This window comes from Thermomyces lanuginosus, assembly GCF_041956635.1.
Source record: "Thermomyces lanuginosus strain ATCC 200065 unplaced genomic scaffold VTN49scaffold_35, whole genome shotgun sequence".
Lineage (NCBI taxonomy): Eukaryota > Fungi > Ascomycota > Eurotiomycetes > Eurotiales > Trichocomaceae > Thermomyces > Thermomyces lanuginosus.
The window spans coordinates 599,126-613,690 of record NW_027192369.1 but is presented as its reverse complement, the minus strand read 5'-3'; the positions used below and the strand labels follow the sequence as shown (position 1 = coordinate 613,690).

The 14,565-nt window shown below is 54.8% G+C and overlaps 7 protein-coding genes across 7 annotated transcripts; 2 read left to right on the top strand and 5 right to left on the bottom strand.

Annotated features, from left to right (window-relative positions):
• Positions 1–84: 84 nt before the first annotated feature.
• On the bottom strand, positions 85–796 carry VTN49DRAFT_5671 (mitochondrial 37S ribosomal protein uS12m; the record flags this gene model as incomplete). The annotated part of the gene is made up of 3 exons (XM_069413754.1): positions 85–153; positions 208–308; positions 373–796. The coding sequence occupies 3 exons, from the start codon at positions 794–796 to the stop codon at positions 85–87; spliced, it is 594 nt and encodes a 197-aa protein (XP_069266394.1).
• Positions 797–1,077: 281 nt separating this feature from the next.
• On the top strand, positions 1,078–1,738 carry VTN49DRAFT_5670 (uncharacterized protein; the record flags this gene model as incomplete). Its single annotated transcript, XM_069413753.1, has 3 exons — positions 1,078–1,080; positions 1,136–1,613; positions 1,671–1,738. The coding sequence occupies 3 exons, from the start codon at positions 1,078–1,080 to the stop codon at positions 1,736–1,738; spliced, it is 549 nt and encodes a 182-aa protein (XP_069266393.1).
• A 374-nt stretch (positions 1,739–2,112) lies between these two features.
• Positions 2,113–3,021, bottom strand: VTN49DRAFT_5669 (uncharacterized protein; the record flags this gene model as incomplete). Its single annotated transcript, XM_069413751.1, has 3 exons — positions 2,113–2,267; positions 2,322–2,405; positions 2,457–3,021. The coding sequence occupies 3 exons, from the start codon at positions 3,019–3,021 to the stop codon at positions 2,113–2,115; spliced, it is 804 nt and encodes a 267-aa protein (XP_069266392.1).
• A 643-nt stretch (positions 3,022–3,664) lies between these two features.
• On the bottom strand, positions 3,665–5,139 carry VTN49DRAFT_5668 (uncharacterized protein; the record flags this gene model as incomplete). The annotated part of the gene is made up of 2 exons (XM_069413750.1): positions 3,665–4,784; positions 4,862–5,139. The coding sequence occupies 2 exons, from the start codon at positions 5,137–5,139 to the stop codon at positions 3,665–3,667; spliced, it is 1,398 nt and encodes a 465-aa protein (XP_069266391.1).
• Positions 5,140–6,051: 912 nt separating this feature from the next.
• On the top strand, positions 6,052–9,879 carry VTN49DRAFT_5667 (uncharacterized protein; the record flags this gene model as incomplete). The annotated part of the gene is made up of 1 exon (XM_069413749.1): positions 6,052–9,879. One exon carries the CDS (start codon positions 6,052–6,054, stop codon positions 9,877–9,879), a length of 3,828 nt encoding a protein of 1,275 aa, XP_069266390.1.
• Positions 9,880–9,947: 68 nt separating this feature from the next.
• VTN49DRAFT_5666 (uncharacterized protein) lies at positions 9,948–10,241 on the bottom strand (the record flags this gene model as incomplete). Its single annotated transcript, XM_069413748.1, has 1 exon — positions 9,948–10,241. The coding sequence occupies one exon, from the start codon at positions 10,239–10,241 to the stop codon at positions 9,948–9,950; it is 294 nt and encodes a 97-aa protein (XP_069266389.1).
• A 553-nt stretch (positions 10,242–10,794) lies between these two features.
• VTN49DRAFT_5665 (uncharacterized protein) lies at positions 10,795–11,696 on the bottom strand (the record flags this gene model as incomplete). The annotated part of the gene is made up of 4 exons (XM_069413747.1): positions 10,795–10,976; positions 11,031–11,181; positions 11,235–11,323; positions 11,375–11,696. The coding sequence occupies 4 exons, from the start codon at positions 11,694–11,696 to the stop codon at positions 10,795–10,797; spliced, it is 744 nt and encodes a 247-aa protein (XP_069266388.1).
• Between the last annotated feature and the right edge of the window lie 2,869 nt (positions 11,697–14,565).

Below are 14,565 nucleotides of genomic sequence, written 5' to 3'. Positions count from 1 at the left end.
CCGAAGAATCCTCTAACATGCCCAAAGTAATATACTGTACAATCAATTCAGAAACATCACAGGGTACAATAAGCATGGAAGCCATTAATCGTCCTTCTTAGGCTTCTTCGTTCCATACTTGGACCGACTCGTCAAGCGGTTTGCAACACCACCCTATTCCCGTTAGCTATACTTCCCTTGGCAGACGGTATATTCTATCAAACGTACCAGATCCAACGCCCCGCGAACAAGATGATACTTGACACCAGGACAATCCTGCACACGACCTCCACGAACCATCACCACACTATGCTGCTGGACATTATGCCCTAAAACACGGTCAACTCCTACCCTTTACCGTCAGGAAGGGAAAAAAAGAAAAATTGAGCATACCCTCTCCTGGAATATAAGCCGTAACAACCCTCCCACTACTCAACCTCACTCGTGCCGTCTTCCGCTCACCCGAGTTCGGCTTCTTGGGCTTGGTAATACCCGTCTTCAAGCATACACCCTTCATCTGCGGCCGATTGGCCAGCGCCGGCGAACGACGTCGGCGTGCCTTTTGAGGCTTGCGGCAGCCGCGTCGGACTTGGTTGTAGGTTGCTTGCTGCGTAGCGGTTGCGGAGAATGTACGACGGAAGACTGCATTATGCTTAACGAGTGATGATGACGATGTTGTCGTCGCTATTCTCGGAGTTGCTGTTGCGAGGAGGACTGGTCGTGTGGTTGTGGAGGAAAAGCAGCGAATGCATGCCGGTTGTTGTCGCGCAAAGATTTGGCGGACAATTGTCCGCGGTAGCAAGTAGGAGAGAGCCATGGTTATACCTGTCGTAGTGGCTCAATTGCACGACTTCCTCTTGCTTCTCCGGCGAAGATGGAGCGCGGATGATGGAAGGTCGACAATTTTCCCGCCGGAGCGGTATCACGTGACTGGGTTAAGTAATTGCGCCAGTGGTACTTTTGGTGTCCCGCAGAAGCTTGACGCGATGCGTTGCCTGCCTAGAGCTACGACCGGAGTAGGTTATTACATGAGGCCAAGTTGAATCCCGTCAGCTACGATCGTCTTGAATTCTACCAAAAAAACAGATAATCGGCACAATGGTACGCAATCCCCCTTTGATTTCGAAATCATATATATAACTAACAATGATTCAAGTCTCTCCGCATCGTTCCCCCAACAACTTACGCCGGCCAAACCTCCAACACCGCCGGCGGCCGCAACCACGCCTCCTTCACTACTCCAGACCTGGGGTCCTCGGCCTCGTCCTCCTATCCCAAAGGCGCTCCTTCAGCGCCAGGTCTTCCAGACACTCTCCGCGCCAACCTCACCCGACAAGCCCCCATCGGCCCTCCATCTTCTCACCCGTACAACATCGAACCGCCGGTGTCGACGCACCCGCTGGAGGCCCGCCTCAAGCAATGGCGCGCCACGCAGGATGCACTGAAGATGGAGACTCTCCGGCGAACGTTCGGCATGGCGGAGCCCATCCGGCGGCAGATGGAGCTGAAGATAGTGCGGGACTCGGAGTTCCGGCCGATGGTGTTGGGTGGTGGCAGGAGTAGTAGTGTGCATGAGGATATTTTGGTGATTGGGGGAAGGGATACGGATATTGATTGGGAGGATGTCTTCACTGGTATCGTTGTTCGATTCCTCTTTGAAGGGATATTATGGGCTAACGGTGTATTATTAGGCGATGAGTTCAAGGAACCACCCTCGTTCCATGATGAGATGGAGAAACGGTTGCGGATGGATTGGTAGATTTGTGCTTGCTTTATGTTATGGATTTAATGGATTCATGGTCAACACCGTGTTCATTCCTCATACCTGACCCGTAATCTGATCGATCAGCCGCCCGCCGCTTCCAGATTCCCAACGAGATTAATAGGTAGATTAGAGTGACACGACGTCGGACAAGAACCAAAACACAACGCCCCGTTATACAGTTCCCAGACAAGAGACAACAAACATAGGAGAAATGTACGAAGGATGGACCAGACAATAAAGAAAATATGGAGGATAATATCGGTGGCAGGTGATGATAGGGGGTATCGTCGTAAAGAGAGAGAGAGAGATAGGGTAAAATGTGCTGTGCTATGTGCAGTACGGAAAAGGAAGGGTTTGTATGAAATCAATCACAGGATTATGCAACATCGCGGGCTTCGCTCGGGCGTTTCCCGTTCGCGTCCAGTCAACTGCTTGCTGCCCTTGGCGTCTTCCTCGTCGACGACTTCCTGCGGTTTGACCGTCATGTGGACGACGTTTGGAGCATCGCGATTGAACTTGCTTTCTATAAAGACATTAGACCTCCGCCGTTGATACGCAGGGAAAATAGAGAGATTACCCGATATCGGCGATTTATCATCCAACAGCTTTCCAAACGAAATCAGCCGTATGGAACTCGGCGACGCTGGGCGCGGCTCCCATTCTATCCATTCGGATTAGTAATTGCTCACTTGTCGACCGAGGAAATGCGCACCTGACCGCCATTCCCGCCAAATCAGTTCCTTGAGCGTATATACGCTCATGCTGAACGGGTCATCGGCCTCCACCGTCACCCCCTGTTTCCGTAGATACCGCCCGTTGATCCGGAGCGGATGTCGTGCACCGGTTGTCAGGAGTAATGTGATGGCCAGCTCGGGCCCTGGATCATCGTCGGTCTCGGTCTCGGCTTCGGCAGGGTTAGTGTTCTTCTTGATGTCGTCTACCGTTCGATCCGAGACGTCGCCGCCGCCCTCCGTGACGGCGATCGTTTCGGTGGTGGTTTGAACGGCGCCAGGCTTGGAGTCGGTGTCGCTGGAATCTACCGGCGCCACTGCTGGTGCCGGTGCGACCACCACCGTGTCCGCCGGCGCGGAGGTCTCGGTGGCGACTTCTGCCGCGGGGGGTTCCACGTTGGCTTGTGGCTCAGGCGGATGTTGTTGTTGTTGCTGCTGCTCTGGTTGCGGTTGTTGTAATGACCCCGGCCCTGACCCAGACTCAACCGGAACTGCCGGCGACTGCGACTGCGAGCCGTGCTCCGGCTCGGTGTGGTTCGAGGCCATTGTTCCCCCCTTTGCCTTGCCGTCCGAATGGCAGGGGACACAGACTCACGTGGGCGATCCGATCGCTCTCTTTCAATCAGTCCGACTGAATGGAACGATCCTTGCGACCGAACCAAAATTCCAAGAACCCCCCGAACAGTTCGGAAAGGATTTGTTAGTTAATTAGCACAGAGCGGCTGGGGGAAAAAAAGTGAATGGGAAATGGGAATAATGAATCCGGGGTACAGGGGATCGACGGGGGGGAATGATAACGGTCGAGACTCCGGGCCGTGGCGACGATGGAGCGTATCGAATAAGCTTGACCCGGCGCGGAAGAGCATGGGCCACATAAACAAACGGGCCAAAGACACAATGGATGTTTTAAATCAATTACTCGTACATTTGTCCAAATAATGACGATTATGTCGGCATAAGCGCAAAGGAATTTTGCCCAGAAAAAGTCCGGCTAAGTCAAGACAAGCGTGGCTGGCCCCAGGATGGAGTGAGTGGACGACACGATACGAGCTGCAATTCATCCCGTGACTGGCAAAGTTCAATCCTAATTCAATTCATTAATAGGGACCGTTCTAGCGGTCTGGGGACTCTAGGCATCAAGGCACTACTGTCATATCAATCGTAACGTCGTTGATTTTTATCCGCAGGATCACAGCCACGCTACATAACGCTCCAGATCTCTTTCGACCCGCACGCCTTCGGGTCCCTGTCGCACCCCCAGCATCCGAACCCGCTCGATGCGTCCTCCAAAGTCGTCCTCTACCGTGCTCTGGTAGCCCGACAAGAACTCCTCCAGTTGCTTGTACACCCGTGGCTCGTCGCGGACCAGCAACGCCACGGCGTCGTAGCCCCCTGCGCCCGGCACCACCCCGCCGATCACCCCGTCTAGCTCAGACACCCGGTCTAGCAGCTCCGTCTGCACCCGGGGCTCGATCGGCACGCCCGATTTCTCTGTCATGCTGCGCAGCAGCCGTCGTGCGCGACCGAGCAGCTCCCGGATGGTCTCCCGCGCCGCGGCTTCTTCGTCTGGGTCACGACGCCGGTGATGGTGATGGTGCAGACGGCGGAGTTCGTAGCGCAGTTTGTCGTTATTGCTTTGCAATTCGTTCCAGAGAGCGTCCGCCTCGGCTCGGTTCTGCTTCCGCCATTCCAGCACCTTTCGCACCATCGATGGCGTCTCCGAACCGCAGTCCACGTCGCACAGCACCATCTGCACACCCGGTGGAAGCTTGATCCCGACATCGACGCACTCGGCGTCCCAGGGATGCTCGCGGTCCAGATCCTCCACCGTCGAGAACAAACGCTCATCGAATCCGGGCGAGCCCACCTCGCCGACGCGCTCCAGCACCGTGGGGGAGAAGCGGCGGTAGAAGCACGACCCGTAGACCGCTGCGGCGACATCGAATCCGGACCCGATCTTGCCCTGTGCTGCGCAGTGTGCCGCCTGCGCCAGGTTGTGCAGCTTCGGCCGCGCAATAATCAGGTCGTCTGGGTGCATCGTGCGGTGTACCACCAGCGCCGACACGAGCGCCGTCACCAGTGCGGCCGACGAACCCAAGCCCGTCTTGTGCGCCTCCTGTAGGGTCACCCCGAAGTCGCGGAACTGGCTCTTCTCGCGTCGCTGGTCCGTCGCCTGCCCCGGGTCCGAATAGTAGTCATTGTCCGCGAGGATGGTCACCGACAGCGATCCAATGTCCTGCGAGTCTGCTACGTAGCTGATATATGTCAATGCGTAGTTGAGCGACGTTTCGACGAACGGGTTCTTGGGTCTATTGACTAGGCTTAGCTTGACACTAACTTTTTTTTTTTCTCTCTTTTTCTCGTCGTAAATATGGATCTGGCTTACCCATCGTTGCGCTGCGTGACCTGGACGCCCCCCCCGCTCTCACATCGCCGAATGCCGTATTCCCACACGGCACCCCGAAATTGCGGCGAGCGCACCACCACCCTTTCCTCGTGGTCCTCGGAGGGCTCCCTCTGCAACTGCTGCACCACAACATGAATGCGCGCATCCAGCGCAAATACTGTGCCCGAGTAAGCCCGGTCCAGCACCAAGTAGCCGCCGGTCAGCAGCACCTTGCCAGGCGCCGACACCGCGGTGACGGGCGCCGGGCGGGAGGACATGTCGGTAATCCAAAGTTACAATCAGTCAATTCGATCAATCCCAGTTTCGGCTGGGATTCGGGGCCGGCAGCCGTGTAATGATGCCACGCTGGGCCAACAATTCCTCCTCCGTCGGGGAGCCCCTCCACTAGCCGTCCAGAGCTCTGGAACCAGCCCTCTCCGCGTTGGCGTTGCTACCCTCGTTTCGTGTGAATATGCTGATTCTGCACAGAACGGGCCGAATAAACACCGATCCGCCGTCCTTCTTACTACTCCTTTTGGAGTAGTCGCTGATGTCATGCTGCCAGGGCCCGACGTCTATTGTCGCATCGATTGGGCCGGGATCGGAGAAAGCCGGAGCCTCTGCAGGAATGAGTCATATGGGTGCCGAGTTTAACCGATTCCGGAATGGGATTGACCTCTCGGAGTGCAGGTTCAACTCCGAGCCAAACGGCTGGGGAGCTCGGAAACGCCTCTGATTGGCCAATGGCTTGCCCCGTAACTTTCTGAGCAGTCATCTGATAAGCCACGGTTTTCTCGAAGCTTTTCGCTTATGTCAGCACAATTTATTCTGCAGGGCTTCGCCAAAAAAGTAACTATCCCCAGATGCAAGTGTGTTTTTTTTCCCAGGTCCCCAAGGCTACCATATTTCCCCAAGCACTACGGGAATAATTTCAGCACGCAAGGACGGTCTCTCCCTCCTTTTCCTTTCTCTTCCGTCCACCAACCACTAGTGTTGACATTTGCGACGCGCTCTCTTTCGCCCGACTACCGTCGCTCCGTTTGGCGGCTGTTCCAGTCGTCAAATGCTTCTGTGTACTTCAACATTATTACCGGGTCTAAAGGTATGTACATTTCCCAGTCCGCGGAGATATGATACTTACAATGCCGTAGAGTCACCTCTTCCAGACGAAGGGGACCCCCGTTAGATAAATGGTGTTCAAACCGTTCACCCACCTCGCCCGCCAAAACTTCGCGAAAGCCTTCACCCATGGCTACGCCCAATCCGTAGTTGCCGCGTCGCAGTCCTCGTACGCGTCGGCAACTACCTTTAATCAACTCGCGAATACCCCCACCAAGTATACGCGTACCAGCCAGCTCCAGAATGTCTTTCAGAATCCGTCGAGCTCGTCAGGCGCCGGAGCCAAGGCCGGCCATTCGACCGCGACGCCCGGCGATAGCGGTCTAGCCGCCTACTACGCCGCCTGGCAGCACGCGCAGCAGACCGGAGATGACAGCGACTGGCGCCAGTTCCAGCTCAAGCGGCGCATCGGCTGGAAGCCGGGCACAGAGGCGGCCGAGGCCAGCTTGGATGCCAAAAAGCGGGCTTCCAAGCCGGTGTCGGACCCGAAGAAGGCTGCCGTGAACGTCGATGTGAGCGCCAAGGTGGAAGAGGCGGTAGCGCGTGAAATCCAATACCAGGAGGAACAGGCCCGGGCGGAGGAAAAGGCGGAGCAGCAACGTGCGGAGATAGAATCGACAAAAGAAGCCGCGCAAACGAAAGCTCAGGAATCGGATTCGCAGCAGAAGACGAGGACTACAGACAGCGAGCTCGTTGCCAAATCCGAGGCATCGTCGATCCGGATCGTCGAGCTGGAAAATGCCCAGCGATTCGGCGAGATTCCAGCCGCGTTCGAGGCCCTGCTCAAGGAAGGCCTCACTCCCACGGTAGATGCGTATAACTCGCTGCTCACGGCTGCCATCAAGCTCCACACCAACTCCGCCCATGCCGTCCCCCGGGCCCTCGATGTGTACTCGGACATGCTGCGCCGCCAGGTCATGCCGAATCAGGAAACGTACAAGACCCTGATCGTCATGCTCGTCTCCCGTGCCCTTGAGACCCTGGCGGCCAAGAACACCCTCGAGCAACAGCGACTACGATTTGGCGGTCTGGAGGAGCCCGGCCAGTTCTTGCTCAAGTCCAGCGAGGTGGAGCGCGAGCTCCTCGCGGAGGACCATTCCCTGCAGATTGCGCTGAAGCTGTTTGATGCGGCTACCGCTCGCCACCCGGACATGGTTTTCCCACTGGAGGTCTACAAGTCGCTCGTTACGGCCTGCGCGGAGGACGGCCGGGTGGAAGACATGGTCCGGATCTACGCCCACATGGAAGCTCAAAAGGTTGTCCCGCATGCAGCTATCTTCCCCGCGATGATTCGCGCATTCGCCGCGATTGGAGATCTGAAGAGCGTGGTTGAGTGCTACAACGAGTATCGCGAGCTCGCCATTTCCGACGACAAGGGGGTTTTCAGCATTGTGGAGCGCCGTGACGCTGAAGTTTATGCGGCCGTCGTCGGCGCGTACCTGACCTGCGGCAAGGAGGAAGGCGGACTGCGCTTCTTGGAGCGCATCCGCTCATCCTTTGATGATGTCAAGGACGACCGCGAGGGCAGGCTTAGAGCTGTGGAATCAGTAATTGTTAGCGACGCCCTGGTCCAGGCCTCCATCAAGGCCGGCAAGTTCGATGAGGCCGTCAAACAAGCCACAGAGATGCTCCAGGGAGATTCTATGCGGTCTGTCATGGCAAAGATTTGCATTGCTGCGGCCGACGCAGGTCAGGCCACGGTCGCTTCGGAGGCCTACGATCGCCTGATCCCTGGTTCGGCCGACATTTTCCGAGCCGCCGTCTCGATGTTGGCGCTGCACGTGCGGCAGGGCAACGTGGAGGCCGCTAGGCCGTTCTGGGATGTCCTGACCGGCGCAAATCAGGCAACGTCGGACATGATCCAGCCGACCACTATGTATGCCGTCGGCCTCTTGAAGAGCGGTCATGTCGAGGAAGGTCTGATGGAGGCATGCAAGATGTTTGGTCGTATCCGCAGCACTGCCCGCTATGACAACCTTCTCCAGGCGCCCGTCCACGAGGAGATCGGCGAGGCCTTGGAGCTTCTCGGTCGCATCCTCATCCAGCCGTCCGGCATGATCATCTCGGCCCCGGCCGCCGTGACGTACCTGCGGGCCATGGTACAGAATGGCGGGCTGATTTCACCGTTCGCAGAGCACGCCGTCGCCAGCCTTGGGCCCATGGGTATTTCGCAGCTCAATGTCGACGACCTCATTCTGGCGCTCCAGGTCCAGGCGGGTATGATTGTCCACAACCCTTCTTCCGTCTACGACGCTGCCCATCTTGTCCGCTTCGCGCACATGGTCGAGATGGCGATGAACCTTGGCGTCACGATGGATCCTCTCACGATGCAGCTGGTGGACCAGGCCGTGCTGAGACTGTCGGACAGCCGGCCTGATTTGGTTCGCCGGTGGCAGGATGCCTTCTCCCCCGCCTCTCGGTCTCCGTCCGTGGCTTCCAGCCCGTACTCGAATGGTGCCAACTCGTCTCCGGTGACATCTGTGGACGACTCGTATGACCCGTACGCTCATTCCACCGACTATCGTGGCTCTGCGTTGATCGCGGAGGAGCTGGAGAGCACCAAGGGCCGCCCGGAGGCACACCTGGAGGAAGCCATGACCAAGTTCAAGAACATGCGTCGCATCGGCCGTCACCCTCGGTACATCACCTACGCGAAGCTCATCACTGCGGCGGCCAAGTGCAACCGGATGAACCTGGCGCAGGAGATTCTCGAAATGGCTCGAAAGGATGTCCCGTTGAACCCCCAGTACGCCGCGGTCAAGTACGGCTGGGCCTCGATCCTGGATGCCATGGTGGCCGCGTGCCTGACGCACAACGATCGCAACGGGGCGGCCAAGTATCACCGCGAGCTGACGGAGATGGGCTCGGCGCCTTCGGCGAACACGTTTGGCTTGTACATCACGACGCTCAAGGAGTCGACCAAGACTTACGACGAGGCCACGGAGGCGGTGAAGATCTTCCACCAGGCCGTGGCCGAAGGCGTGGAACCGACGTCGTTCCTGTACAACGCGCTGATCGGCAAACTGGGCAAGGCACGCCGGATCGACGACTGCCTGCAATACTTTGCGGAGATGCGTGCGAAAGGCGTGCGGCCCACAAGCGTGACGTACGGGACGATCGTGAACGCGCTGTGCCGGGTCAGCGACGAGCGGTTCGCAGAGGAGATGTTTGACGAGATGGAGTCGATGCCCAACTACAAGCCGCGGCCGGCTCCGTACAACTCGATGATCCAGTACTTCCTCACCACGAAGCGCGACCGCAGCAAGGTGTTGGCTTACTATGAGCGGATGCGCGCGCGGGGCATCGAGCCTACCGCGCACACATATAAGCTGCTCATTGACGCTTACGCCTCGCTGCCGCCCGTTGACTTTGCCGCCGCGGAGGCCGTGCTGGAGACGATGCGCGCTGCGGGCCACCAGCCGGAGGCCGTGCACTACGCGTCGTTGATCCACGCCAAGGGTTGCGTCCAGCGCGACCTGGCCGGTGCCCGAGCACTCTTCGACTCGGTCCTGTCCCCCAACCATCCCGACAAGGTCCGCGTCCAGCCCTGCCTGTACCAGGCCCTCTTCGAGGCCATGGTCGCGAACCATGCCGTTGCCGCCACAGATGAGCTCCTCCCGACGATGGCCGCCCGCGGCGTCGAGTTCACACCGTACATCGCCAACACCCTGATCCACGGGTGGGCCGCCGAGGGCAACATTGCCCGCGCCCGTGCGGTGTACGACCAGCTTGGCGCCGACAAGCGCGAGCCGAGCACGTACGAGGCAATGACCCGTGCATACCTCGCTGTCGATGATCGCGCTAGCGCTGCGGAAGTCGTCCGGGAGATGCTCACCCGCGGCTATCCGGCTGCCGTGGCGACCAAGATTGTCGAGTTGGTAGGGGGATACCCTTACTAAATTTTCGCTTTCTTCTTTTTCTTTTCCCTTCTTCCCTACTGCGCGAGGGCTGGATCCCTTGTCTTTTTTCAAAAGTACCTCTTTTTGTGATGTGACAGCCCTACTGCGGAGTGGGTTGTGTTATTGTCATAATTTTTGGCGTTGGGGGAAGGGATCATGAACTGTGCCGTATGACCTTTTTGCATTATATCTGGCGATTGCATGATTTTCCTATGTTGACATTTGCATCCTTGGAGAGAGGATCTTGTTTCTGGTTCTGACACATCTGGACCTCGAAGTGTGTGTCTGTACATATTATAGACCCATCCCAACTCTATATACCTGTGGAATGGAATTTCATGATGAAATGTGTATTTCATCATTCCCAGAGATTTGTCATAAGGTCAAAATGAAGGAGATGTTGATGGGTCAGTTTCAGTAGGGAAATCAACTATAGTGATGTTAGTAGTTAGTCTACTATCTTCGTTTAACACCATGTACTCTCTATGTTGATTGATTTTGATTGATGGATCATTTAAGAGTAGTATGGAGCTGATGCTATGACCCTACCTAGGTACCTAGAGGAAACACAAGCAAATAGGAGTAAGTTGCTGCCGAGGAAATTGGGTCCCCTGAAATCCATCCTTGTGCCTGGACAGAGGCCTCGGAAGTTGCATGACCTGCTTTGCAGAGATTATCAGAATTCAGCCATCCATGTATAGACATGCCATTGCTCTATGATTCAAAATTGATGTTCAATCACCCTACCAAATCAACAAAGGAAAGATGTAGATTGGTTGCGACGTTGGATTGGATACAGTACAATACAGTACATACAGGCCATGACAGAAGCTCCCTCTTCTATCCGACCTCATAATCATCCAGAAATAATTTATTCTATGTATGCAGTGGAGATTCGAGTTAAAAGGACACCGCTTAGCCAATGACCAGAGTGTCATCCGACGGGAAGCTATACTGCGGGATCTCAAGGTTCAGCGGAGCCGGACCCTTGCGGATACGGCCCGAGATGTCGTAGTGCGAGCCGTGGCAGGGGCAGAACCAACCACCGAAGTCACCGGCCTCACCGATGGGGACGCAGCCGAGGTGAGTGCAGACACCTAACACAAACCGTCAGTTTGATCCTGCAGAGAAGGGTGAAAGGTAGGGCTTACCCAGCATGACCAGCCACTCCGGCCGCTGGACACGAGCCTCATCCGGCTGGGGATCACGGAAAGTCTGCCAATTGGCCTCCTGGGCCTCCTTGATCTCCTCGGGGGTGCGGTGACGGATGAACACGGGCTTGCCACGCCACTTGATGATCACCTGTAGACCCTTCAGCAAACATCGAACGGATAGGAAAAGAGAATTGAACATACGTTCTTGCCCTCCGGAATAGCACCCAGCGCAACCTCGACCTTAGCCATGGCCAACACATCGGCGGACGCGGACATGTTGACGAGGAAGTCTGCAACGTGTCAATCCCACTCTTTCAACAGCATTGAGGGGAAGAATGTACCATGCACCGTCGCTTTCGCACCAACCGCCGACGTCAAACCCAGCGTTCCGGCCATGAAGTACGAAAACACCTTGTTCGTCTGAGGCTTGCGGCTCGACACGTACTTGCCGAAGCTCGGGATCTTGGTGGTCTCGGTAGCATCCTGCGAGGGTCCGAACGGGCTCTGCACCGAGGCCTTGGCTTCAGCGTTGGTGATGTTTCGTCGCTGGGACGAGACGGCGGTGGCCGTTCGTGCGGTGGTCAATGCGAGTTGCTGGCGAGTTGTGGAAACTGCGCAGTTGCGCAGCAGCGCCGATGCGGCCGTCGAGGCAAGCGGGGACATGATGAATTGATTATGTCCTTTTGGTTTCTTTTCCCGGAGGGGAGAGGATGCGCAGGCGCAATGGCAGCGAGAACGAGTGAGTCGTTCGTGTTCTCGATTTTGCGGGAGAAGGATTTGAGGTTGAGTTGAGGTTCCGAAAACCTCCCGGAATCACAAACGGCTTGGCGCTGATTGGCTGATCATCTTCGCCCATTACGGTATGATTACGGTAATTTACACACCGTAACCACTCCATCCTCACACGGAAGGGGCACATCCGGAGTTCTATGACTTTGGTTGCCGGGCCTTGCTGCTTCCTTTCTCTCCTCCCTACATCAGCTCTACTATCCAACTTCCTATCAGCTCATTCACGAAAAGATAATAATCCAAAGTTACATCCTTAGATTGAGCATTATGGACATGATGGAGACCAGCCCGAGAGGCAACCCAAGTATACAATTGTTCGGACTCCCATACGATAATTTTTGCTATTCCCTCCAAGAAAATCAGAAGAATACGAATAAGACAGCCTCTTCCTCTCAAGTTAAGAGATCTGCCATGTGTGGAGGTAAAGCATAATGGCAACGAAACATTAAAGACCCAGGACAATGCAAAATCGTGATTTCCAGTGAGACCTACCTCAGACACCATCAGATCTACGACTGGAATAAGGACGAGGTCCTGGCTGCATATTCATCGCTGAGCAGCTTAGAAAAGCTGCTGAGTTCCAATTTTCAGCAATACAATCAGTGGATGAGGGTCCACGAGATTCGTGTCTTGAGCTCGCCTCTGGCCCCTTCAGGGAACGAAGGTCCCGGTTTACTTGGGGAACTGCAACTTTACAGCGGTCATATCCCCTAGTAACAATGTCTCGGATCACGCAGATGCTGCTCATATCTTGTGCAGGGGAGTGGCTCCTGAAGAAATGCGAGTGAACCATTTTCAAACGATCCACCACATCTATCAATAACGAGTCTATGCCAAAGTTCAATTCATTACTTGTATCTAAAATCAGCCGGGACGTGCCTTGAGGCCTGGTTCCAACGTCTTGTCCGTCAACTGACAACCTCTATCTTACCTCCATAGTTACTCTTGACATAGGGTGAAGCAGCTCGAATTATCGACGACTTTCACCTAAGACTGTTACTTTCTAGGCGGGATCTCTAATTGGAACTTCCCAAATTGTTATCCAAGGGAACTGAATGTACTCTGGAAACCTGGCAGATCGCAGGGTGTATATACAACTCCGTCACGGCTTCTACATGAAACAGCACAACACACGCACGGTTTTGTCCTAGTCGATGCTGAAGATTAGCTCCAGATAATGCTCCGAATACAACCACCAAAGCGATTAAGGATTCCCTCAGCCGTGGCTGTATTGAGCCCGCTATGACAGCAAACGAACTTGTTCTCATTGAAAGGACCCGGGAAATTCAATGTACATGGCAATTCATTAGTTACAATGACTAAAACATGGGCCATTGCATCTCGGAGCCAAAATTGGCTACGCAGGTGAAGCAATTATGAAAGAAGTGCCCTCAGCTTTTTCGTCGATATGTTCACACGCCGACTGTCTTCGAGATTTTGAACAGGACGAGCTAGGTTACTGAAGGGGATGATAATCATCCGTTTCCAAAAGACTTACAATGGCTCAATGTTGTGCATTGCATTATTTAGATTATGGGTCCTCTTTTGCGCTCCTTGCATATCTCTTATGGTTCCCATGGGAGGACTAGGTAGTCGCCATCTCAATAAAACTTTGTATCTGGTGGGAGACGTATTTTCTGATCTTCTGCTATCTAATCCTGTCAGTGCAAGCAAGAAATGCAGATTAATGAGGCAGCAACAAGGAATATCCTGTAATCCTCAACAATCTCTGTTTCCGTCACCAACCGCCGTTGCTCCCTTTCACCTCGTAGGAATTATAAGTAATCACAATGTCAGTCTATCAGTATGACACTTTCCGGTTCACCAGGAACGACTAGAATATTCTTTGGAACAGGGTATATTTGCTCAATCAGGGTTGATGGATCTGCCGGATACCGTCGAGAGTGCCTTGTCCATTCGCTCGTCGCTATAAGTAACAGAATTCATTACCAAGGGGTTTGGCAAACACTTCAATAACACTGCACTTGGAACGCCAGTATAGCGCTTGGAGGCATCCAAGCGAGGCGTAAAAGCATCTAGGTCTAACGATAGAGTATAGCCATGGAACTGAGGTACATTCCAGGTTCCAGGTGTCATCTTCCGTCAATGACGGATGACTCCCTCTTAGTTTCTACTTCTTCGACAAGATTTATCCCGGTCGATCCGTTGCGCTTGCCACGGATGGAAAAGTTGGCTTTATCAAAATCAATTGCCATGACCAGTTGCCGCTCAGCGTTCCTACAAGATTTGCTTTGCTGATGTCGTCGTGGGGACAGATACCAAAGGACATCAACGCCTGCACCGTCTTGTCTTGCAAAAATGTCTGATACTTTCAGGTCAGCGCTTCTTCAGGAGGCATTCCCCAGCCCGCGAAATGAGCATCATCTGCGCAATCCCAGCCATGATGGGCAGGGGATATGGATGCTCCTAGGTAGCGGTGCCCAAGCAGACTGGAACCCTCGTTCCTTGCAACGGAGAGAGGCGAGAATAAACAAGAACTTGAGATATTTCTACAGAGCTGCAGGCTCATTTCTTACCTCTTGTTTCCTAATACGACGTTCTTCTGCCAGCCGCCTCACCTGGTAAGCCTTTGCCTGCTCTCCCGTATCTTTGGATCCGTTCTGCTGCTAATCGCCTCGCTTTTGCACTTTGATCCGCTCATCTGCTGCCAATATTCTTTGTTCCGCCTCTGTGGTCTTCACCTCTTATCTGCCCTAAATTCGGGTATTTAGCCCGATCTTCC